The sequence below is a fragment of the Pelobates fuscus genome, chromosome 7 (assembly GCF_036172605.1).
Source record: "Pelobates fuscus isolate aPelFus1 chromosome 7, aPelFus1.pri, whole genome shotgun sequence".
NCBI classification, from domain to species: Eukaryota; Metazoa; Chordata; class Amphibia; order Anura; family Pelobatidae; genus Pelobates; species Pelobates fuscus.
This window is the reverse complement of record NC_086323.1, coordinates 49,161,450-49,188,314: the sequence shown is the minus strand read 5'-3', so window position 1 is coordinate 49,188,314 and position 26,865 is coordinate 49,161,450. Positions and strand designations below refer to the sequence as shown.

At 40.9% G+C, this 26,865-nt stretch overlaps 1 protein-coding gene across 2 annotated transcripts in view; it reads left to right on the top strand.

Annotated features, from left to right (window-relative positions):
• Positions 1-24,992, top strand: part of KIAA0040 (KIAA0040 ortholog) — a 106,347-nt gene extending 81,355 nt beyond the window's left edge. For both annotated transcript variants that reach the window (XM_063427277.1, XM_063427276.1), the window contains exon 2: positions 24,056-24,992. In XM_063427277.1, coding sequence (XP_063283347.1) covers positions 24,209-24,505 — 297 coding nt within the window. In that variant the 5' untranslated portion in view covers positions 24,056-24,208 and the 3' untranslated portion in view covers positions 24,506-24,992. The remainder of the gene's footprint in view (positions 1-24,055) is intronic.
• Positions 24,993-26,865: the final 1,873 nt, after the last annotated feature.

The window sequence follows — 26,865 nt, the reverse complement described above, 5'->3', positions numbered from 1 at the left end:
TAATTTTCTGACAAGGAATTAAAGAGACAGCTCAACCTGAATTTTACTTTATTTCAATTATAACAATTTAATAAACAAAATCAGTTATCTACAGTTGTGATCCATATTGTCAATAAGTGACCATTACAGATTGATCCAGCCTTCTTAATGGATCCAGTAGATCTCACTTCTGAAATCACAAGATTGAACCAAAGAGTGGATACGCTTACTCAAGGCATGCAAGACCTACAGGTCACCAATGAACGAATCCTTACTTATGTAAGGGACTTACAAACACACACTCCTCATACCGTTACACACTCGGCTAGTGATCCTGCTGTTTCCAACCCCGAAAAGTTTTCTGGAGACAGGTCCCAATACCGGGAATTTATCAATTCTTGCAAATTGTTGATTGCCTTGAAACCTAGATCTTATCCCACCGAAAGATCTAAGGTTTGTTCTGTTATTTCATTTTTAAGAGGCGAACCCATGGCCTGGGCTCATTCCTTCCTGGAGAATGATGACCCCATATTGGATTCCCTGGATGAATTCTTCGAAGCCATGTCTCTCCTTTACGAGGACCCTAATAAACAAGCAACTGCAGACTTAACCATTAGAACACTGCAGCAAAGAAACAGGCCTGTCGAAGATTACATTGCTGAATTCAAACGATGGGCACCAGAAACTCAGTGGAATGACATAACTCTACGTAACCAGTTCCGTATTGGGTTATCTGAAGCTGTCAAGGATGAGCTCTCCAGGACAGAACTACCTACTACACTGAATACTCTTATCCAATTGTCAATCAGCATTGACAGACGACTCAGGGAAAGAAAAACTGAGAAGTCACTCACTAGCTCCCTATGGAAAAAACCCTTCACTTCTTCACGAGCACCAGAGAAACCTGTAACTCCCACAGAACCTATGGAAATAGGGGTTTTGAGAAGTCCTCTTACTCCAGAAGAGAGAACCAGAAGAAGACAAATGAACCTCTGCATGTACTGTGCTTCACAAGAACATGTGGTCTCAGAATGTCCTCTATTGAAACGTCCTAGAGGCGGTAAGCATGGTTCTACTACAAATGTAATGAGTGTACTTCCTCCTAAAACTACCTCTCATCTCTCCGCTGTTTCTCTCATATTACAGTGGGACAAAGAAAGGATTACCACTGATGCCATTATCGATTCCGGTGCTAATGGGGTTTTCCTGGACTCATCCTTCGTTACAAAAAATAAAATTCCTTGTGTTCAAAAACGTAATTCCGTCTCTGTCAGAGTTATTGATGGCTCCTTAATATCCTCTGGGCCCATTCGTTCTGAAACTATCCCTTTAAGAACTACTACCAATCATATCCATTCTGAATTTCTTGTTTGTGATGTTATAAATTCTCCTCTTTATCCAATTATATTAGGACTCGACTGGTTGCGGACTCATAACCCATATATCACATGGGCTCCTTTCTCTCTCACCTTTAACTCTGCATATTGTAAGGGAACATGTCTACAACACATCCCCATTCTACAAGTTACTGAAGAAACCCCCATACCTTCCATCTATTCTGAGTTCGCCGATGTATTCAGTAAAAAGGAAGCGGAGACACTTCCTCCTCATCGACCTTATGATTGTCCGATTGACCTTGTTCCTGGTGCTCCTATCCCTTTTGGACACATTTACCCTCTCTCTGAATCAGAGTTAAAAACCCTCAAAGAATACCTGGATGAGAACCTCCGTAAAGGGTTCATTAGACCTTCCTGTTCACCAGCCGCTTCCAGCATGTTTTTCGTAAGGAACAAGGATCAGACTATACGCCCAATCATCGACTACAGGTCATTAAATAAAATAACTATCAAGAATCGTTACCCTCTTCCCCTGATCAATGAGTTGATCGAAAGATTAAGAACAGCTACCATCTACACTAAACTTGACCTTCGTGGGGCATATAACCTTGTTAGAATCAAGGCCAATGATGAATGGAAAACGGCGTTCAGGACCCGATATGGCCTGTACGAATATCTTGTCATGCCCTTCGGGCTCTGTAACGCCCCTGCAACATTTCAGCATTTCATAAACGATATCTTCAGAGATCTCCTAGATGTTTGTGTCATCATCTACTTAGATGATATTCTCATCTACTCCAACAACCTTGAGGAACACAGAAAACATGTGAGATGGGTATTATCCAGATTAAGAACACACAAATTATATGCAAAACCAGAAAAATGTATTTTTGAAGTCAATGAAATCACTTTTTTGGGATACGTTATCTCCCCTCATTCCATAAGTATGGATACCTCAAAAATAGATTGTATTGTCAATTGGTCTACTCCTGCTAATATTAAGGACTTACAACGTTTTTTGGGATTTGCCAACTTCTACAGGAAGTTCATTAAAAATTACTCCAATGTAGCTCATCCTCTTAACCTGCTCAACAGCAGTAAACGTTCCTTTGCTTGGAACGAAGAGGCTCAAGCAGCCTTTGATGAATTAAAACGGAGATTTACAAGTGCTCCCATTCTCCAACTCCCTAATCCTGATTTTCTCTACGTCATGGAAACAGATGCTTCTGACGCCGCTATCGGGGCTGTCCTTTCTCAGCAACGATCCCCTCAAGATCCTCTCCATCCAGTGGCTTTTTTCTCACGATCTATGTCTCCTGCTGAACGAAATTATCCTATAGGAGAAAAAGAATTGTTAAGTATTAAAGCAGCATTCGAAAACTGGCGACACATACTTGAAGACTCACGCACTCCTGTGATTGTTTACACTGACCACAGGAACCTTGAATATCTTCATTCGAACAAAACTCTCTCTGCCAGACAAGTAAGATGGAATCTTTTCTTTGCCCGATTCAATTTTCAAATTATTTACAGACCTGGATCCAGAAACAAAAAGGCAGATGCTCTGTCCAGAATTCAACAAGATCTTCCTGTGACTGGAACTCCCCCACCTAAAATCATAGGTATCATTTCGTCATTAATAGATGATATTAAACATCTTAAAGAAGAAGATCTTGAGCTTCCCAAACAAAAGAAACTATCAAAAAAGGACGGTCTCTACTACTTCAAAAACAGGTTATACATTCCTCCCTTGTTTAGGAATAAAATTCTCACCTTAATACATGATTCCCCTCTGGCTGGTCATCCTGGTACAAGGAAAACACTGGAGCTGTCTAAAAGATATTACTGGTGGCCTCGCCAGGACAGAACCATAGAATCTTATGTCAAAACCTGTCCAACCTGTCTGAGATCAAAATCTGACCATCATCCACCATTCGGTCAACTATTGAGCCTACCGATCCCAGAAAGACCTTGGCAGTCCATTTCAATGGATTTCTTGGTGGAACTCCCTCCTTCGCAACATCATAACACCATTCTAGTAGTGGTAGACCGTTTCACCAAAATGTCTCATTTTATTCCTTTAAGGAAATTACCCTCTTCATCGGAGCTTGCAAAAATATTCATCGACAACATAGTGAAACTCCATGGACTTCCTGAGGAAATCATTTCAGACAGGGGAACACAGTTCACCTCCAAGTTCTGGAATGAGATGTGTTCCTCTCTCAGTATTCAACGTAAATTGTCTTCAGCCTATCATCCCCAAACCAACGGACAAACAGAGAGAGTTAACCAGTGTGTTGAACAATACTTGAGGTGTTATTGCTCTCACTTACAAGATGATTGGATCACATGGTTACCAATGGCAGAATTCTCATATAACAACTCTGTACACGCTAGCAGTAAAATGACTCCATTCTTTTCAAATTACGGATTCCATCCCTCTTCGATTCCTGATCAGGGACTCCCTTCTTCTAATCCATACGTCTCCAACCACAACGCTTTCATGTCTGCCCTCTTCCTCAAGTTGCGTGCTAACCTCAAAAATGCATCCTCTGCTCAAAAAAAGTTTTTCGATACTGGCAGACGACCTTCCCCTGCTTACAACGTTGGTGATCTCGTATGGCTCTCTTCAAAGAACATTGTCACAAACCGTCCCTCAAAGAAACTGAGTTCTCTCTTCCTTGGCCCTTTTCGTATATTGTCTCTTATCAACGAAAACGTGGTCAGATTGAAACTTCCACCTACCATGAAACTTCATCCTGTCTTCCATGTGTCTCTGCTTAAACCACACCGCTCCGACCCTTTTCTAAGGGATGCTCTTACCACTCCTGATCCCCTTCTGGTACAAGGTGAGGAAGAATACGAGGTCCAGAGGATCCTGGATTCGCGAATCCATCGTGGTTCCTTACAGTATCTTATCCGGTGGAAAGGCTACGGAGTTGACGAGGATTCCTGGGTGTCGTCCTCCGCGGTGCATGCTCGTCGACTCATCAACGCGTTCCATGCTCGCTACCCTTCCAGACCTCGTTGACAGCATCCGGTGGCTGCTTCTTATGGGGGGGGTTCTGTCAGACCTTCCGGCATCCGTACTCCGGGGACTTCCGGGTAGACGGAGCGCGGCCACTCCCCCTCCTCTGACGCGGTTACTCCCAGGATACAAAGGGAGACCGCGGCAACACCTCAGTGCTGGATCAATTTGAAAGCCTCCCGCGAAAACTTCAAACTAAGTGTATCTGTGTTTACCTCTACTGTGTATCGGACCCGGACTGTTATCGTTTACCTGCCTTCTCCTCTCCTCGACCACGGACTTGCCTTTGGATACTCTTTTGTCTGCAGCAACCTTAATCCTCTCTGAGAAACATCTCTCAGCAAACCGGATTACCACCCCTACAAAGCTAAGTAAAACTCTTCTGCCTAAACAGGAGTATTAATATCCTGCATCTCTGCTTAACTTCTTTTGCTTCAACCTAACTAATTGTTCTGCTGCCATTTAACAATTCTACATTGGAGTCTCATCTCTGTTCAGACTAATAATTGCCTCAACCTAATCTTCTCTGCAAATCCTGATGCTGCTTAATTTTCTGACAAGGAATTAAAGAGACAGCTCAACCTGAATTTTACTTTATTTCAATTATAACAATTTAATAAACAAAATCAGTTATCTACAGTTGTGATCCATATTGTCAATAAGTGACCATTACAGTTTGTCTGTTAGTGTGTGTTTGTCTGTTAGTGTGTGTTTGTCTGTTAGTGTGTGTGTGTGTGTGTTAGTGAGTGAGTGAGTGAGTGTGTGTCTGTTAGTGTGAGTGTGTGTGTCAGTGTCTGTATGTTAGTGAGTGTGTATGTCTGTTAGCTAGTGTATGCCTATCTGTCAGTGAATGTGTGTGTATGTATTTAGAAGGCGTGGCGGGGGGGGGGGCGGTGGGGTGGCGGGGGTGCCTGAGTTTTGTACTGCCTAGGGCAGCACAAAACCAGGATACACCACTGGTCCAAACAGTGTATATACAGCCAAACAACAAAGATGAGTCCTGCGCATCCAGTATAGGTGTGCACACCCAGGTGCTACCACAATTTATTTGAGGACAAAGTTAAAGCAGCAAACATTTTGAGCAGCAGCCCTTTCTCAATGCTAGCATTAGCATTGAGAAAGGGCTGCTGCTCGAAACGTTTGCTGCTTTAACTTTGTCCTCAAATAAATTGTGGTAGCACCTGGTTGTGCACACCTATACTGGATGCGCAGGACTCGTGTTTGTTTTTTGGTTGAACTAGGAAGACATGCTGGTGTCATATACATATGTGTAATAATCGCTTTACCAGTCCAGTGGCACACTCACTGATACTGACAGCAGTACAGTTGTCAGCACAGGAGGACTGAGGGAGGGGGCAGAGCTAACTACCATGCTTCCTCGCGGTTCCCACAATTCCCAGCACAGCCACATCATAGAGTAGTGATCAGACACAGGGGGAGGGGGGACAAAGAGACAGAGGGATAATAAAGAGACACAGTGGAAAGGGGGACAAAGAGACAGAGTTAATAGAGAGACACAGGGGAAGGGGGACAAAGAGACAGAGTGGTACTAGAGAGACACAGGGGGAAGGGGGACAAAGAGACAGAGGGGTAAGAGAGAGAGACAGGGGGAGGTGGAGAAATAGACAGAAGGGGGAGATAGGGACACAGGGGGAGGGGGTAGACAAAGACAGAAGGGAGGGGAGAAAGAGACAAAGGGGGGAAGAGAGAGGCAGAGGGTGGAGAGAGTGACAGAGGGAAAGGGGGAGAAAGAGACAGAGAGGGAAGAGAGAGACACGGGGAAAAGAGGGGGATAAAGAGATAGAGGAGGAGAGAGACAGAGGGAGGAGAGGAGGAGAGAGACAGAGGGAGGAGAGGAGGAGAGAGACAGAGGGAGGAGAGGAGGAGAGAGACAGAGGGAGGAGAGGAGGAGAGAGACAGAGGGAGGAGAGGAGGAGAGAGACAGAGGGAGGAGAGGGGGAGAGAGACACAGGGAGTAGAGGGGGGAGGGAGACACAGGGAGGAGAGGGATAGGAGAGACACAGGGTGGAGAGGGGAGAAAGACACACATAAGGTTTGTTGGGGGACAAAGATACATACAGAAGGGAAGGGAAACAAAGTGACGCACAAGGTTTGTGGGGGTCAAAGCTGGACTGGGGGAAAATAGACACAGAGTGGCTGGGAGAAGAGAAAGAGGCACACAGAGAGTTTGGAGTTATTAAGAGACACACAGAAGGGATTTGGAAGGGGAGACAGAGACAAAGGGTCTGGGGCTAAGACATACACAAAAGGGGCTGGGGGAAAGAGACATATGGAGGCTGGAGATGGGCAAAAAGAGACACTCAGGGGCTGGGATGAAGTGAAAGATATACAAAGGGAGCTAAAAGAGAAATACAGGGGTGGCTATAAGAGACAAAAGGGAGAAAATTGGAGACAAGATACACTAAGCAAGGTAAAAAAAATTCAAAATAGGGAATAAGAAACACAAAAAAAGGCAAGAAATTCATAAGGGAGTTAAAAGAAACACGAGAAGATGCATTTTTTTTTGTGTGTGTGTTTGAGGGGGATGCTTTTTCGCCTGTGTCTCTTGCTCTCCCTGTAACTCAGTTCTTCAGCATGGAAGTTTATGCCAAAAAGCTAATTGACAGGTGAGAGAAAGACCCTCTTATTAAATAGATGTTCCTTCCATTATATGCATTTTGCTAGCAATCCTGATAACAGAATGTACAGATAGACGTAATTGATGTGATCCTGATAGTAATACACACACACACACATATATATATACATGTACAATTAAATATAAGCAAGTAGTAATATAGAAATAAACAATGATATATAATACAGGGAGAGAACAATACAAAAATAATAGGTATATATATATATATATATATATATATATATATATAATGAGCAGTCCAAAAAGAGTCCAGTAAAACCTTGGGATGAGAGAACAATCACAGTTCTATGTGAGGTAGACGACTATGGAGTAGTGGGTTCAAGCCTACCCCCAGACACGCTAACCCGGCTGGAGAACCTTACTGCACCCAAAGCAGCTCATCACTGGAATCCGGCAAGGAGCACCCTGTTTGTCCTGCGAAGGGCAACCTTGGACTCTTACGTAGCTGTTACCACCTGAAGTGGAACGCCCATAGGGCACTGTTTTAACTGTTTCCTAGTTCAATAGCCTATGTTATTATACTTTTTGTTCACCGTATGTTATTACACCAAAGACCTACCTGACCATGTTGGCTCAGGCCCTCCTAGTAGACCAGGAGCATGACCGTTCGCCTTAACTACCACTCTAATCCCCCACCTTCCTCTGGCCCACATAGTTCCCATTATTGCCGCTACCTATCGGCAAGACTAAGTCTAACATTACCGGCCTATATTTAACTTGCCCTGTATGTAACTTACCCGCCACGACAATAACCTGCATACTACCCACCAAGGTTTGGGGTCCCTTCAAGGAGGGTATAGACCTGCACGCACAGGACACAGGGGCCACCCCCCAGGCACACTAATGACACAACGACAGATATTATTTTATTTCCTTTTCATTTAACTTATTTTATCACGCTACTTTCTGTCTCACAGTTGCTCCAATGATACATGACGCACCAATAGCATATCCACTACTTCAGCTATGTGTCTCCACGCTGTATACCACAATAAAAGCTGAAAGCCCAGACTGACCTAGGACAGCACAAATTGCTGACACTACAGCGCAATACTCTACAGCGCAAATTCTAAGCTTTTCCTAAAACAAAATATTGTGCGGTTATCTCAAAACCATAATATTGTTCTACCATGTTGACTATCCAATGCTTGCACATGCTGTCGTGGCTGAGCAAGCTTACTTGTTACACTATGCACAAAGAAAAATAAAGAATTATAAAGTAATGGACTTTGTTGAGCCAAACTTGGTTGAGCCAATTGGAAAATATATCAAGAGACTCTGCTAGCATTCATCTTGCTAACTTGCCATCAAGAGACAGTTGTCATCACACTTTTACTTCTCATTTTTTAAATGAGAAGCCCCCTTAAAAGCAATAAGAACTCACCTTATTCCCAGGGCCACGCAAATCTGCCGGCGCTGGCGCCGCACCCTTGGAGACATCATCAGAATTGCAGATTTTTAGCCAATCCAATGCTTTCCCATGGGGAAAGCATTGGATTGGCTAAAATCGGCAAGGGGGTGGGGCCAAATGCCATTTTGGCCAATCAGCACCTCCTCATAGAGATGCATTAAATCAATGCATCTCTATGAGGAAAATTCAGCGTCCGCATGCAGAGCGTGGAGACCCTAAACGGCAGTGCTGCCTACTGTGCAGCACTGAGCCAGGAAGCACCTCCAGTGACCATCTGAGTAGTGGCCACTTGGAGGTGTCCCTAAGGGCAATGTAAACACTGCCTTTTCTCTGAAAAGGCAATGTTTGCATTAAAATGCTTAAAGGCACTGATTATACTCACCAGAACAACTACATTAAGCTATAGTTGTTCTGGTGACTATAGTGTCCCTTTAATGAAATGTTATGATATTTTTTAAATGATGTATGCTTTTTTATTATTTGTTTGTTTGTTTGTTTGTTTGTTTTGGAGAACATTTCACTTTTTTATCTGGCTGAACAGAACATTATTTGCTGAGGCCCAGAGTTAATTGTATCATTACATCTTAACCATCAGCATAATTATAAAAATAAAGGAGCTGAGTTAAGTTGCGTTATAGGTCATCATAAGTTTATACGTTTTTTTCGCATCTGTTTGGAAGTGTGAAACTAGATGAGATTAAATGTATAAATAGGAAACTGAAAACAAGAGTTTCAGCATACACACCCAGATGGTATCACAAAAATGTGTCATTACATGTTTCTGCATATTGTAAGAAACGTGGCCAGTGACACTGGGGTGTTTGCACTAAACCAGGGGTAGGCAAACTTCGACACTCTAGATGTTGTGGACTACATCTCCCCTGATGCTTTGCCAGCATTGTGCTTGCCAGAGCATTATGGGAGACGTAGTCCACACATTTGGAGTGTTGAAGGTTCCCTACTCCTGCAATAAGCAGTGAGTGCTAGTGACTGGAGAACTGGCTTCCACTAGTAAAAGAGTTGGTGAAAAATATCCCGTTAATCCATATTGGATATACGAATTCTACTATTTTAGCCTTCATATTGCAAGGCAGTTTCATGTGAACAAAGCTAAAGGTCTAGTGAATAGGCTCTTTTAAATTCCCAGTTTTATAGAATAGAGCATTCACAGCAATTTTCACTTTATTTGTGCTTATACACTAACTGGTAAAGTGCCGCAGATTACGGACAACTTGCAAAATCAACACCAAAACAATCAGAAAATCAGTTTGCATCTCAGCAAAGTCTGCGATTTTTTGGTTTAAATGTTACAGGACGGTTGTCAAATAAGAGCACCATTTAGTCCCCACGTGGCCACAATGCAGATGCTAAAGCCCAACTCCCATAATTCACTGGTGTGCCTTAACAATCACTGGAAAACCATCTTAGAAGTTAGCAATTTATCAACAGTTAGATGGCCACAGCCTGTCCATATCTAATTGTAGACTTATAACATTTATATATTTTTTTCCAAGTTCTTTATTTAGAATTTTCAGTTTTGTTTATAGTAGTAATCAACATAAAATAGAAAGCTAATACAACGAAGTAAACAGGTAATAATATGGGGTGAATATATTTTCTTGGTACAGTCGCACGTGACTAGTGCATGGAACATACAACAGACGAGAAAAAGGGTTTATAGCCATTTGTGCAGTTCAAGAAACAATAATCCCCAGTCAGTGAGTTTGCAGTTAGACTAACAGCCAAGGCTCATTTTCAGTTGTAGGGCCGGCCCGTGACCATGGCTGAAGTACAGTAAAAAGGCACCAGTTGACAAAAGTTGTATCACTGATGGAGATATGGGTATCTAATTTATAGTTTTATTAATCGCTTATTAAAATTTGTCACTTTCAGATTTTTATTCGTAAAGTGAAGACAGCAGTCTGCAATCTTTATTTTCTAAAGCATGGGATATTATGTTGTTTTATGAATATCCAGGTAGTCACCCAACCTATTTTAATGGATAAACCCCATAGTGATACATCATTTAACTGCTAAATGAATATCCAGAACCCCAGTCTGGCTGTGCTGTGCAAGCTGCCTTACAAAGACATTGCTTTGCTAATAATAAACAACCTGCATTAACAATGTATCCCCTTGTATGAACCCACACACAGAGCTGCCAATGTACCTTAATTGTGCCCTGCAGGATAAATTATTATAGTGTAAATTCTCCCACACACTGCTCTGAAACTCTCACCTGCAATGTAACTCAGCTGCTATTCCTGCATAGACATGTGAATATTACTAATCATCAGTCCTGCTGTAAATCACTGCATTGCTATAAGAACAGGAGAGAAGTCTAACCTTTACCAAGGAACAGGCTGAACTATGAGGAATGTAGTATAACAGCTGGAGGGCCAAGGTTGGACAGCCCTTGTACAGATCAACACAGGTGCGCAGGTCAGTCACTGCACATCACCCCTAACACCTCTATGAACCAGCGTATGCAGTTATATACTGTATTCAATATTCTGCGGTTTAGTTTAATATTCAATCTCCATATATTTCTAATTGTCATGATAATTCAGTATTTAGTATTCCACTCACAAAGTGAATAATGTATACACCAGCGAGGCCCACTATCACAGCTTGTGTATTTTGTACACATATTTGTCATTGATCTGCCCTTTCCAGCAGGACAGCTTTCTATTCATAAAAATGTGGGCAGTGTCTAATTTAGATCTCATGCGCCCCTGGGAAACAAAATATCTCCTTTTCTCTTCAGACTTGCTGCTCTCCTTATAAAACTAAACCAGTGTATGCATGAAAACACATTGGCCTCCATACACTAAACAGCAAATCGTTGTGCACTGAAAATCGAACAGCAAATTGAGTTGGAGGTTTTTGTAAATTACCACGTTCTGCATACATTTTCCAATTTGGTTGCAACTAGCTAAATTTTTTAGAGAATACACCCTTTGTTTAGTGCTCATGGTCCGATCCTGTGTTGGTCAAACATTTTGATTGTTTTGGAGGTTTTTTTTCTTTTTTTATCCACCTCACAGTTTCCCTGTACTTCCAAGGGTACTTTGCAGGGAATTCACCGTCCGCAGAGTCTCTAACAGAATTCCGTACATGGTGTACCTAGTGCAGAGTTGGTCTTTATAAATGAAAATATCATGCATCGTCATTGGAGACAAGAAGTGCGCGTGGTCCTTCTAGCTATTACCAATGTGGTATGGTGTGTCAATCATGTCGTCTGATCCCTTGCGTTAGCATAAGGTTGTCCTGCATGTCAGTATTGGAGACCATGCCATCCCATACGGCAGAATCAGAATTCACAACACCAGTTACTGAGATTAAGATAGCAGTGACAAGAAGTTAGTAACTTGCTTCCAGTCTTAATTTTTGCGTAAAATTTCAATTTATTTTTAGTCATAGTTTTTTTTACTAAAGAGTCATTTGAGTTTTAGTTGTATGTTAGTCGTCTGAATTGTTTTAGTTTTAGTCTGCTTTTAGTCAACTAAATATCCAGTATAGAGATGTCCTGAACGGTTCGCTGGCGAATAGTTCCTGGCGCACATAGCTTGTTCGCGTTCGCCACGGATGGCGAACATATGCGATGTTCGGTTCGCCCCCTATTCGTCTTCATTGAGTAAACTTTGACCCTGTACCTCACAGTCAGCAGACACATTCCAGCCAATCAGCAGCAGACCCTCCCTCCCAGACCCTCCAACCTCCTGGACAGCATCCATTTTAGATTTATTCGGAAGCTGCATTCTTTTTTTTATGTGTTATATTTGAGCATGCTAGGCTGAACGTGCGTATATCATGGCTAGTTGCACTGAGGGTATGAGTATATAGCAGTACATTGTTGTGAAAGATGGCTGTCATGTTTAGGGTGTAGCTTGCACGTTATCAACTGTGTATTTATATCAGCAGCTTCACCACTAGTTATAAATCAAGTGTGAGTCGCCCCATGAGATGAGACTAGTGAATAACATAATACATGAACGGTTTAGGTAAAGGCATGTAAGGAACTACGACAATAAACTCTTTAGAAGGTGAAATAATGACATGTTTAAACGCTTGCTACTTTACGATTAGTTAATGTGCAGAGAGCAGTTCATGTGATCAAAGGCATGGTGTGGAGGATCGGCTATAGTGGGACATGCTTGGCAGGCTGCTGTTTACTGCTTGTGCTCATCCGATTCCTTCTGTGCGCCAGGTGCAGACCCTGGGAGTCCCTGATACCTGGAACAACAAAGGCAAGTCTCTGGCTGAGTGCCGGGTTCGCGGCTTGAGGTGGTGGAAGCTTGTTTTGTTGGGTGGTTGGATCTGTCCCGGTGGTGCTTCACGTCCGGTGCGGGATTGTGGTGGCTTAAGGTGGAGGCGAGTGCTTGACGTGGGGCAGGCTCTGCATTTCTGTTTGTGCCTCCGGTCCCGTCTTCGACGCCTTTTGCGTTGGTGGATTTTAATGGGGACTGCTTCGCTTAGCTGTGGTGGAGCTTGTTGGGGCTGTGGTGGAGCTTGTTGGGGCTTCCTGCTTGTTATTTGCTTCTAAAATTGATTAAAGAGGCTTTCCAGCTTAGACTCAATATCCTGCCATGCTTTGCTGGTACCAGGAGGACACGCGGCTGCCGCCATATTGGGAGAGTCGCAGATGAGTATGTCAGCCTGGGCGCCTGTGCTCTGTGCGTCCATTAGCTCCAGACAGCCTCTCAGGGGTGGACCGGGATAACCCCCACTGGTCCGAGGGGGGGTAACGGAGCTCCTGCCGGGAAGTAGCTGCTCCTGGGCATCCCAGGATCGGGAGATCGGCCACCTCTCCCGTCCGGTGAGCACCAGGCCACACTTGCCACGCGGAGGTAAGTAAGACTCTGTCGAGTTGCTGACCGCTATTAAGCATGTCGGGTCGGTCAGGTAGGAGCAACATTGCTGGGTCATCCCCCTCTGGGGTGAAATTAGCTTGTTGATAGCTGCTTAAAGTGAGATATTGAGGGAGCTCACACGAAGTACGTCTTTCCCCCGGAAGCTGCATTCTTAGTGAGAGGAGGGACAGTGTAGCTGCTGCTGATTTAATAGGGAAATCGATAGCTAGGCTAGTGTATTCAGTGTCCACTACAGTCCTGAAGGACTCATCTGATCTCTGCTGTAAGGACAGCACCCCAAAAAGCCCTTTTTAGGGCTAGAACATCAGTCTGCTTTTTTGAAAAAAAACTTTTTTGACTGTAATATAATAGCAGTCAGTTTCCTTCACACGTGTGCGTTTCAGGGCCTGCCAGGGCACAGTGTCACACCAGTGCAACTCATATCTGGTGTAACCGTAGTGTACATTTAAAAAAACGCCTACAGCGTCTACTCTGCCAACTTCTGCCAGTGCACAGTGCCACTCATATCTGTTGTCACAGTAGCTTGCATGCATAGTACTACTAATCGAAAAAAAAATGACAGGCAGAGGCAGGCCACCCCGCAGGGGCCGCCGTGGTCATGGTGCTGTGATTCCCTTTGGCCCTAGAATAATGCCCAGTGTTCAGAGGCCACGTACCCTGAACTCGAAAAGTTCTGAGGACATAGTTGACTGGCTAACACAGGACACCCAATCTTCTACAGCTTCTGCTCGGAACCTTGACGCACCATCCTCCTCCAGCTTAGCTTCGGGCACCTCTCAAGTTACCACTCGCCCGCCTGCCGCCACCACCAACACTAGCACCACAGCAGCTTCACTTGATCTGTCAGAGGAGTTATTTACACATCAGTTGGAAGAAATGAGTGATGCGCAACCATTATTGCCAGAGGATGTAGATAACAGGGATATGTCTCAGTCAGGCAGCATTACACACATGGACGTACGGTGTGATGATGATGATGTTGTCATCAGTGAGGACAAGGAATGGGACATGGCTAGCTTGGTATCCAACCTTGTGCAAATGGGGAGTTTGCGGTTGTGCAAATGGACTGTTTGCGGTTGTTTGCGGTGCGTTAAACGGGGAGTTTGGTCTGTCACTGTAAAGCGGGCGTAACCCTTACACTACCTGATTGATACAACATCATACCTGATGTTTTAAAGCACGTTATTCCAAACAATTTAGGAATGTTAGGTAATTTATGCCCTTTATGGATTAAAACCAGACTCTGCATCAACTATGTCATTTTCCATGGGAGTTTTGCCATGGATCCCCCTCCGGCATGCCACAGTCCAGGTGTTAGTCCCCTTGAAACAACTTTTCCATCACTATTGTGGCCAGAAAGAGTCCCTGTGGGTTTTAAAATTCGCCTGCCTATTGAAATCTATGGCGGTTCGCCCGGTTCGCGAACATTTGCGGAAGTTTGCGTTCGCCGTTCGTGAACGGAAAATTTTATGTTCGCGCCATCACTAATCCAGTAGATTTTAGTTGACACAACTAAAATCTGATGGGTCTAGTTAAAGCCTATTTCTTCTTCCCCAGCCCCTTGAGGCTCCCTCACACGCCAGTTTAAATTTTGGCGGCCAATTTCAATTTAGCTTTAGTCATAGTCTTTTGACTAAAAAGCCATTTTAGTTTTTATTGTATTTAGTCATCTGAATTGTTTTAGTTTTAGTCTAGTTTTAGTCGATTAAATCTCAAAAATTTTAGTAGACTAAAATCTGACTAAAATTGTTAGTCAACAAAATTAACACTGGTTGTTACAGCCTGGAACAATTTGAACTCCATTTGAAAAAGGCAAAGCAAAACCACTAAGAACTGGTTAAAAAGGGAAAAAAATGAAATATAATATAACTAAAAAATAAAATACATGAACTACATTCATTTTTTTACACTGTAATATACTTGTGGTATTAATACACAAAAAAAAATACTTTTATATGTATTGTGTGTGGTTGCATAGTTACCTTTTATTTACTTGTCATGTTCTATCATTTTATGAGGAGCATTTTGTGGAAAAGTGGTTGAATACATCATTTTTCAATACATAGTGAATACTTTTTATTTGATTTATGTGTTCTGTATTTATGTGTTTATCACTTGTCTCCTTGGCAATGCTCACGCTGACTAAATTCCTGCCCAAAAGTGCTTCTGACTGGCCGTTGGACATTCTAAAAACATCTGTAGATATAAGGCAAAATCTCACGTTTAATCACCCTTATCATTAGCAATAACTGTGACCACGCATTATAAATAGCAAATATGAAATGGAAACACTTTCTGAAAATGTAAAAATCCCTACCCAATGAAACTTTTTGTGGTTAAAGTAAACAGGATTAAAGGGACACTATAGTCACCAGAACAACTACAGCTTATTGAATTTGTTCTGGTGAGTAGAATCATTATCTTCAGGCTTTTTGCTGTAAACACAGTCTTTTCAGAAAAAATGCAGTGTTTACATTACAGCCTAGTAATAACTTCACTGGCCACTCCTCAGATGACTGTTAGAGATCATTCCTGGGTCATGGGTGCCTAAAATGCATCGAAACATTCAGTATCTCCTCCCTCTGCATGCAGACACTGAACTTTCCTCATAGAGATTAATTGATTCAATTCATCTCTATGAGGAGATGCTGATTGGCCAGGGCTGTGTTTGATTCATGCTGGCTCTGCCCCTGACCTGCCTCCTTGTCAGTCTCAGCCAATCCTATGGGGAGATACTGTGATTGGATCAGGCCACCACTTATGATGAGGTCAGAGCAAGTTCACATGTAGAGGCAGCAGCTTCAGTCTTAAATACAAGTAAGATTTTACTATCTTTAGGGCGGCAAAGAGGGCCAAGGGGGCTAGATAGTTGTTTTAACACTATATGGTCAGTAATCCATGTTGGTGTTCCTGACCCTATTGTGTTCCTTTAACCTACTTTATTGTTATTTACTATGGGCAAATTATTGCCCTTTGTTTCATGATGGTAAAAAAAATACACACCTAATATAGCACACTCATAAAATCCTTTTTTGATGTGCTGACTGCCTTGTATTAGTATACCAAGCATGGTAATACCTTCCAAAATTTCTAAAGGTCCAAGAAGACATCTTTCATTTTACGGATAAGGCTGGGGGGATTCAGCCAGAGCCAGGCCATTACGTGACTTCCATGAGGCTTCATGTAATCTAAAATAAAATGTAATGTAGACTAAAAATCAACATATCTAAATTTGCTAGTTATGAAGCTCTGTTACATACTTATGCAAAACAAAAACACTCACCTGCTAGTAGAGACGGACACTAACAGGGTTATTTACAAAAGTAAGGAAGGGTCGAGGATTTGGGCCCAAAATAGTAAATGTCCATCACAAAGAGAAACACTTGGGAGGTGTGCATTGTCCAGGTGGGGGTGCTGATCCTGTCTTGCGGTATATGGGCCAGATGTTCTCTTACCATATGTGGCTGGTACATCAGGTCGCAGAATGACATCATGTTTGTTTGTCAATTTCTGTTTGGTATCTATACCATGACATACAATTCTATTTTCCAGCTTTGCTCTTTAAAGATTTATAAAAAAGATTTGACATAAACATTTGCATGTTTTATCAGTTTACCACCTTTCAACATTAAGTGCACAAATTCCTCATTGATTGTACTTATTATTATTATTTCTAAGGAGGCTAAAAATTCTGCACCGCTGTACTCATAGATTTTCTCTGTAGACAGGAAGTCTGTATCCTTGTTCCACAAACTTAGTTTCACTATCTGGATTATTCACTGAAGTAAGAATTGCCAGGCATTCAGAGTGAATTCAAAGTGTATTTCATACTGAAAGCCAGCGTAGCAGAACTCAAAGCATAGCTAGTTTAGAGAATGTTTTCCATTTCCGCTCTTTTGGCCTGAAATTCGAAATTCACTATGAATACTGACAATTCTCACGTTAGTGAATAAGCCGGTCTATCTTAGACGGAACCAGATTAAGCATTTTAAACCATCACCTTAAATTCCTGTAGGTTAACACCACCAGTAACAAAAAGCAGTCAGGAAGATCAAACGTTTGTTTTTATTAACCCCTTAAGGACACAACTGCAGAAATAAAAGGGAATCATGACGGAATATTGCAGTCATGTGTCCTTAAAGGGTTAAACTTTAGTTGTGCCAATTGCAGTACATTGCAATGTGTTGGACATAACTCTGGCACAAAGGCTTTAACAGTTTTGTTAACTGCATATGAGAAAAGGGACAGAGATTTTATTAAATAGTTGTTTCCCAGCACTCCATACAGATAGAGAACGTCTGTCTGACACTACATTCCAGGGCTGGGCTGTGGCTGTGAATCAGGCTAAACCTATTTACCAGTTGACTGAACACTTGGCTTCTCCCTCAGATGGTAACAGTGACTGTACAGATAATATAGTTTCATTTTTCTCTTATTTACAAGAGGCTCTCGGCTTTATCCTTACTCCCTGTTCAACCGCACAACCGTGTCATCGGTTGGGAAATCCTCATGACTGTGATCGAAATCTCACTGTGGGCTGGGCAGACTTAACCCTTGCTGTGTGTGATCTGTTCTGCTTAATGGCTTTCTGGGAGAATCTGACCTGATTATATAAATAGCAGTGAGAGACAGATTGAAATGCAATCAATCTGTTGATCAATAAGCATCTTTCGCTGCAGAAAAAGTAGGAAAAACTAATCCATGGTTTACAGTTTTTCTGATTTGCAGTCTATACTTAATGTCACTGTGTGTCTCGATGCCATGTATTTTCAAAAAATGTGTTTTTATTGTTTAGGCTACAATTTAAAAATATTTTCAAAAACATTTTTTTTTTCGAAAACTGCCCATCGAGACCATAGACGTAAGATCTAAAAAGATACCTCTTAGCAGGGAGGAAGTGAATATTCGAAATACTTTTCTGATCTATTTTTCTACATTTATACCACGCTGTGCCCTACAGCTATCTCCTCAGTTCCGGTTCTAGACTGTCTCCATTTCTTTACGGTGTACCCTGGCACAAAGTTTAAAAAAGACAAAAAATGATTCAAAATGACATTCTTTTTTTCTTTTTACAAGATAAAGTCATTTAGTGCAGTTAGAAGAAGAAAATAACCTCTTGTGTTGTCATGCAGCATTTGAGAAAATCTGCCTCACCCTTTCAACAAATATAAACAAAGCTGTACAAAAGAAAATGACAAAGACACAGATTAAGCTTATTTTATCATACGTCGATGTCCTTGTGACATAGAGTGCTGTTGCTATTTTCGGTTACAGTATTTTGTATTTTTCTGCTTGTGACCTAGATATAGTCCTGTAACGGAGACTATCGTGTGTTCTAGTCAGTCATTCTATGATATTTGGGTCACCATGACCTGAAAAACTTGTGCACAACCAGACATAAGCTAAAATCGAGAATGTTTCGGAGAACTGTGAAATAAGAGCTGGTATTATGTTGTATCACCAGTCGACGGAAATTTAAAAAAAACTGTGAAGCAGAGATGGACAGAGAGCCTTCTGGGCCCCCGGGCAAAATTAGATCCTGGGAACTTCGAAGACCAAATATTAAGTATTAAGTAATTGTTAAATATAATTTTCACATAAAACACTGTCAGGGTTATTCTCTAAATTGAGAATTGAAAGCGAATTTTAAAATATAGGCCTAAATAGCTGTATTAGAAAAATTATCCAAGTCAATTTTGTTGTTAATTTCGATTATGCAGGTATTACGCTTGAAATTCTAACTTAAATGAATAATCCTTTATGTATGCCTTTGATAATTTAATATTATCTGTGTATGTGTCAAAGTAGTAAGGTATGTGTATGTAATGTTGATGTGTACAGTATAATTTGTGTAGTGCCAGATATAAAATGCAGACGTTTAGATTGCATGTAGTGTAAATATGTGAATGCATTGTTCTACGAGTAGAGCAGATGTTTGTAAAAGCAGGAGTGTATTTGTATGGAATGTTTGTGTGAATGTAAGGGTGTATTTATGTTGAATGTGAATGCATGTTTGTATTCTTGAGAACACAGGGGAGTATTGGTGTATGAATGGCAGTGTGTATTAGTGTGGGAAGACTGTGTGTGAATGCAGGTATATATTTGTATGATTTGTCTATGTGTGAATGCAATGTTTTAGCAGTGAATTAATGAATGTAGGAGTGTATTTGTATGTGTGCAGAGTGTAAGTGTGTGTGAATGTAGGTGTGTGTGTATGTGTGAATGAGTGGTGTAGCTAAAATCTGTGTCAGAGTGTATGTGAATGAAGGTGCATTTGATATATGTGTCAGTGTGTATGTGAATTAGGTCTTTTTCTATGCTCCAAATGTTTTTTGTTTATTAGTTTTTTTAACTTTCCAACCTCTTTCTGAGTTTCTGTCTCTCTCAGTCTTCACCAATGTGTAAGGGTCTTCCTGTTATCGCCCTCTTTTTTCTGTCATCCATTTTCTCCCCTTTTGTGACTCTCTAACACCATTTGTTACCCTTCTGACCCACTTGTGCCCCCCTCACCCTTCACTCAGTTGTGCTTCTGCTTCACCTCACACCTCTCCTTCCCAAACACCCCACTTGTGTCTTTGCTGTCATCCACATTTGTCTGCCATCTCACACAATTGTTTAACACACCCCCTCAATTTATATCTCACCTTATCTGCTCCACATGTCTTTACAAAATAAAACTGTGTGCACGCAGATTTACAGTCACACACATAGATGCACACACGATGCAACACACAAATTCAAACTGTCATACACACAGATATATACACGCTGCCACACACAGTGATACACACAGATATGTACATACAGATACACACACTGACATAAAAATTGAATTTCTCCAGGGCAGCCTCTGAAGGTAACAGCCAATTTGTCCTGATATAGCAGGGGCCCAATCTAGTGCCCTGGTACATGCTGTCCACTTTCCCCAACCATAGTACAGTGCTGCGGAATTTGTTGGCGCATAGTAATAGTGTTAAAAGGCCCCCATGGCTTAACTGGGTCCCTAATCATTGAATGGGATTTAATGCCCTGATGGCAGCCCGTGGGAGCAGTGGATAGTCAGTCTCACAGCTATTCACTAAAACATGAGACAGCCAATTTGCAAAATGAAAGCCAAACTATTAGAGGTGCAAAAAAAAAAAAAAAAGACAAATTAAAGGAAAGTTAAGGAATATGCTCTACGAAACATTTCACTGATGTACAAAAAAAAAAAAAGAAAACAGTGTCACAGAAATTCTTTCAAACGTTCGTGTGAGACATATATTTAACAAAAGGCTACCTTGACGATTGCATGAGTCTCAGAAGACAGGCATGCCACAGGCACTTTTTTTTATATAAATCATAGAACATGCATATTTTTCTTAGACTTGCTAACACCTTCAATAGTTTGCTCAGAGTTAGTCATTTCAGTTTTACTTGTAACGGAAGAAGAGTAACTGATGAAGACATGGGTTAACCCTGTAATTCTTCCAAGTATAAACTCTGATATATTTACACAAACATTCTAACTGCAACCATTATGCACATCTAGTTGTTGAGACTTTAGTGCTTACCTTCCTGGAAGAATTTGTCTTGATAAACGTGATGATCTCATCCAATTCAATGCTTTGCCATAGAAAATAATTGGGAGGCTACCGTGCATGCACATCAAATCACCGCTCTGCATCAATCAGCATATCCTCATAGAGATGCATTGACTTAATGCATCTCTATGGAGAAAGTTCAGCCCATCCATGCAGATTTTGAGGATGCTGAACATCAGTGCAGCACTGCCCCAGGAAGCACTTATTAACATTGTGCAGCACTTACCCAGGAAGCACCTCGAGTGGCAGTCTGAGTGACTGCCACTGAGATTTCACTAGGCAGTAATGTAAACACTGCCTTTCTCTGGTTTTCTCTGGTGAGTCTCCTGCAGAGACATGCTATACTCACCAGAACAAATAGGTCCCTTTAAAGTGAGCACACTTTTAGTGCTCAATGTGATGTGCAAAGCAGTCAAATCTTTGCCAATCCAATATCATCTCTTTAGAACACTAAGAATTCATAAGATACAAATTAGCCTGAGTTGCTTTTATAGTCACTGAATGAATGACCGTTCTCAAATCCACGTCAGGCTCACCATCTATGTAATGACGTACGTCAGACAAATACTGTACCCAGGGCTGCCACCTCTGAGTCCGCCTCTGAGCCTGCCCACATGGCCCGCCCCTGAGTCTGTCTATATGGTCCGCCCACAAGTCCCCCCACAGGCACCATCCTTAAGTCACCCACAAGGATGAAGTGTGTGTGTGTGTGTACTTAATTTGGTGTATGTATAGTAGATGTAGAATGTGTGGAGTGGATGCCAAGTGCTTGAGTAAAGTGGATGTGGTGTGTGTGGTGTGGAAGTGGTGTTTATAGTGGATGCATATTGTATGTTTGTGTGTATTAGATGCAGAATGTGTTTGTGTAGTGGATAGAGTGTATGTTTGTATAGTAGATGTAGTGTGTATAGTGAATGCAGAGTGTGTGTTAGTGTAAGGATGTAGTGTGTGTATAGTGAATGCAGAGTGTGTGTTAGTGTAAGGATGTAGTGTGTGTATAGTGAATGCAGAGTGTGTGTTAGTGTAAGGATGTAGTGTGTGTATAGTGAATGCAGAGTGTGTGTTTGTTTAGTGGATGCATTGTGTGTATAGTGAATGCAGAGTGCATGTTTGTGTTGTGGATGTAGTGTTTGTGTATTAGATGTAGTGTGTATATTGAATGCAGAGTGTTTGTGTATTAGATGTAGTGTACATAGTTACTGCTAAGTGTGTTTATGTGTATTAGATGCGGCGTGTATAGTGACTGCAGAGATGTAGTGAATGCAGTTTGTGTAGTGGATGTTGTGTGTATGTTGAATGCAGTGTGTGTGCTTGTGTAGTGAATGCAGTTTGTGTGTTTGTGTAGTGGATTCTGTGTGTATGTTGAATGCAGCATGTGTGCTTGTGTAGTGAATGCATTTTTTGTGTTTGTGTAGTGAATGCAGTGTGTGTTTGTGTAGTGAATGCAGTTTGTATGTTTGTGTAGTGGATGATGTGTGTGTTTCTGGAGTGCATTCAGTTTGTGTGGTGCATGGTGTTTGTGTATAGTGAATGTGGTGTGTTTTTGTGTAGTGGATGCATTTTGTGTGTTTGTGTAGTGGATGCTGTGTGTATTTGTGTAGTCGATTCTGTGTGTGTTTGTGGAGTGAATGCAGTTTGTGTGGTGGATGGTGTGTGTGTGTGTGTGGGTGGGTGGGTGTGGGTGTGGGTGTGGTTGCAGTGTGCGTATAGTGAATGTGTGTGTGTGTGTCTTTATGCTTGACAAATGCAGTGTGGGTATTTTTTTTTCTTTTTAACTTTTTAAAAAATGTAAAAAAAGTATAATCAATTTATTAATTTCCCGAAAAATTTATTTCCCCCCCTCCCTGCCTCTTACCTGTAGCAAGAGAAAGGGGACACTGGATTCCCTGGTGGTTCAGTTGGTGGCTCAGCTAATTGGGCCAGAACAGAGGGGCCCTGAAGACTTTCTCTTTACCCCCCCCAGGCTCTATTTCTGTCGCAAGCCCAGCATGCATTGCATGCCGTGGAACATTGTCATGGCAACCCGTGTCAACGCATTACAGCCGCGGCTCGCAAGAGTGGGAGGTGAGTGTGAAGCCAGCATGGCCAGCAGAGGCATATATATATATAGCGGTACTCGCTATATATATATATATGCACATTCAAGGGCCGGGTGCCCGGACACGCAAAGCATTAGAAGTGCAGTTCGGGCCCCCTGGGACCGCCGAGACCGTGACAACCATCATGGTTGTCACCCCCTGATGCTGGCCCTGGCTGTACCATCATGATATTGCCTAACTGTAAACTACCCAATAATTCTTCAAAATATAACTTGTTGACGTATGTTGAAAATCATTTTGTACAAGTTATTTAGAATTTTGAGCAGAGCATGTCAGACAGATTGAGTAGTGATTTAATATCATTCTTTGCCATTTTTTTTCTAATGTATTCGTTATGCTGCTAACCATTTTGTTTTCATATAGAAACATGTTCTCTTTTCTCAAGTACTTAAAAAAATACGACACAACGTGAAATATTGTCACATCTCGTTGCTGCCACTACAGTTATCCCCAGACACTGGACGTCACCTGTTATTCCATCAATTAAAGAAGTTCTCAATTCTACTTTGGAGAATAAAAGTTATGAATTGGCCATTAGACAACCTTCTCCTTTACGAGATAATCTTGCTTACTACTGGGAAATACAGGGAAAAGATGTTAAAAAGGAATATAAGCTTTAAATGTTTTTCTCATGTGAAAAGTTAATGTTCATGTTGTTAATCTGCCGTAGTTATGTGACTTACCCAATGTCAAGATAAAAGGTATACAGATTACAGATTACAAAGTACATTCAGAATCAAGCTTAAAACCATCTATTTAAGGTGGATGCTTTACCCTCTCTCCTTGCCCAGATTTGGCAAATTGTGGTTGTTCATTATTCAGACAAACTGCTAAATGGACTAAAGTCCAAGTCTAGTTGGGAGCACTTTCTAGTGGAAACACAATTTCAGGAAACACCATAGAAAGTCCCCAGAATGCATAGTACAAGCTGATCATTAAATGCTCTCAAGTACGATAACATTGCAGGGTATTTCTGTCCTTTAGATGGAACTTGACTGCCTAGCATGGCTGTGTTTCAGCCTATCTTATATCTCGCTCCAATGTAAAAATTAAAATAACATTTGTATCCTCGTTTATTTTTTCAGGTAGAAACCATCAATTTGCCAAGGTAGCCAGCCGTACGGTGTTCCAGAGATGGTTGTATTGTGATGAATACTCTTCAATGCACTGTATTGCTGAAAAGGCGTTGACAAGCACCTCCAAAGTGGTTGTGCTAAAGATAATTCACGTACCCCAGAATGGAAAAAATAACCACCTTCTTTAACTCCATTGGTGACGTGGTCAAGGCAAAACATGAAGAAAATCTTTATAACACTATCTGCCTGGCAGTGATATTAACTCTCCCAGTGCTACTTTTATTACTTCTAGCCACTGTATCTTGTCATTTCTGCTGTTGTCGGACCAAAAAGAATAAAACAGTCCAGCTCAAAGCGGGCAAAAAGAAAAAGAGGAAAAATGAAGAAGAAGACCTTTGGATTTCAAACCCTCAGACAAAGTCAATAATGCTGGAGAAGGTCCCGTCATTTTCTGTATAGTATTGAAACAGTATAGAACAAACAAAAAAAAACAAAAAAACATTGACTAATGTTTGCTTGTACGTCTGAGATAAAAAGAGGACTTAAACGGTGGCCAATGTCCTGCCGTGGACCATACTACTGATGAAATCAAGGATTGAGTTTTTGTTTGGAACCAAGACAACCATTTTTTCCACGTCCACTTTGACTTGTCGTGATTTGAATGTGGGTTTCCAGTACAAACATTTGATGACAAAGAAGCTGCTCCTGACAGTCACTGTAGAGTTATTGAGACTTTTATTCCTTTTTTAATAGTTTTAGTTGCCCATTTTAAGATCTTTTGCGTGTACAGTAGCATCTGCCTAGCACTTCAAACATATTTGACTATGACATTTCAAAAAAAGCACAAAAACAATCCTCACATATTGTCATGCAGAACAAAACATAACTCTTCTATAAAATTGCCAAAAAAAGCTTCATGAGTAATATAGTGTGTCAAATTATTGACTATACCAGAAATTGTTTGAAAATGATCAGTGGATTTGAATTGCTCATTTTCAAACTATTCCAAGTTTAGTGAATAAATGTACGTTTCTAGAAAGTATGTTTCTAGAAAGTCTGATATATTAATCTTGGTACCAGAAACTGATTTTTTGAGTCAGTTTTTCTGTAAGGAGTTTATTTGTTGAACAGTGCTTGTGGTGAGTTGATAAATGACTTGTAAAACTTAAAAGAACCCAATAGCATTAGGAATACAAACATGTATTCCTAACTCTATGGGGTTCTCCTCCCATTTAGATTTAGGTTTTTATTTACCTTTTTCCAGCATCTACTGCCTGCTCCACCTCCAGGTGGCGTTGCCCCGCAGGTGTCACTTTCTTGACTTCTCGACTAATCCAATACTTCTCATAGAGCACCGTGCTCATCCAATCAAATGCTTCTCATAGAGAAGCATTAAAACCAATGCTTTCCTATGATCAGCATTTGACAGACATTAAGGATATCTACATAACGGCAATGTTTTAGATTGTATGACAAAAGCGACAGGAGCATGGTTTCCCTTTAAGCCATCTTTGAAAACTGTGCTGGCTAAGGCAGCAAGGTTGCATTTAGCCAACGTTCTGCAAATCAAGTTTCAGCTCACCAAAACGTAATGTTTAGTGAATAAAGCCTCTAAAAATGTGTAAATACCTACCAAATTACACTTTTAGGCATATTTAACACTGAATTCACAAGCAAATTGCAAAATCCCCTTGCAGTAGTCATAGATTTAGATTTTTTACTTTATTTATTTAAATGTTTTATTTTTTTTAAATTAGAAAATCTGGCCTACGATAAAAGGGAGCTGTGCCCAATGAAAATGAATACACATATATACATCTGAAACTGTCAGTTCACTGTGTTGCTTTTGCAAATATTTGTAATATGACACAAATATTAATGTGAGGTTTGTTTGTTTTGTATTTGTTTTAGCGTGTATAGCCATTGTTTTGGGGGGGGGGGGGGTTGTACATTGCAGGGACAATGCAAAAATGATATTGTTTTATGAGCATTTTAAAAGCGATACTGAATTTAATAATAACTGTAAATATATTCTCAATGAGAAGTCTTTTATATATATACTTTTTTAATAAGAATTTTACATTATTTAAAGAGAACCAAAGAATTTTAAAATTGCACTCTAAACACCATAGCCACTATGTTGTAGTGGTTACAGTGCCAGAAGTCCCCAGGAGCTGTGTCACACAGTAAGTAGTCACACAGCAATGCTTCCAGTGCCATTTGAACCAAGCATCATAAATGTGTCCAGTCTCTTAGAAAAATAAAATTTCAAACAATTTATTAAAAGTGTCTATTTGGAAAAAAAATTTAACAAATTTCAGCTGTTTTGAACTAAATATTGCATTGTTTTTTGTTTTTTTTTATTCACTAAAATTCAGTGGATAACCCTAATTATTTTTACTTCAGGAATTAAGCATCTTTTTGATGAATAGCTTTAATAATATATATAAGTATTAACACCAGGTTTTACGTCCCAAGATGTGTTACCCCCGTAACAGACAAGCAAAACCAAAGAATTCATAAAAAAAAATTAAAAAATAACGCGAATAATAGTGAACTTGTATTTTTTCGGACAAAGGTGCTAATTTATTCTCATAAAGCAGTGTTTACATCTTAATTCAGCTGAGTGTTAACAATTACACTGAGCTACACTTGGATGGTAGGAATAAGTTTGCCCCTTGGGCCTGTGTGATAGTAATCGTTTACATCAGCTTTTGAGGGCAATAGATTATCATCAGAAGCTAAAATGCAACTGATAAAAAGCTGTTTGTGAAATGGAGGGGCCAGCTTCTGGTTTGTTTTTTTCCATGAGGCAGATT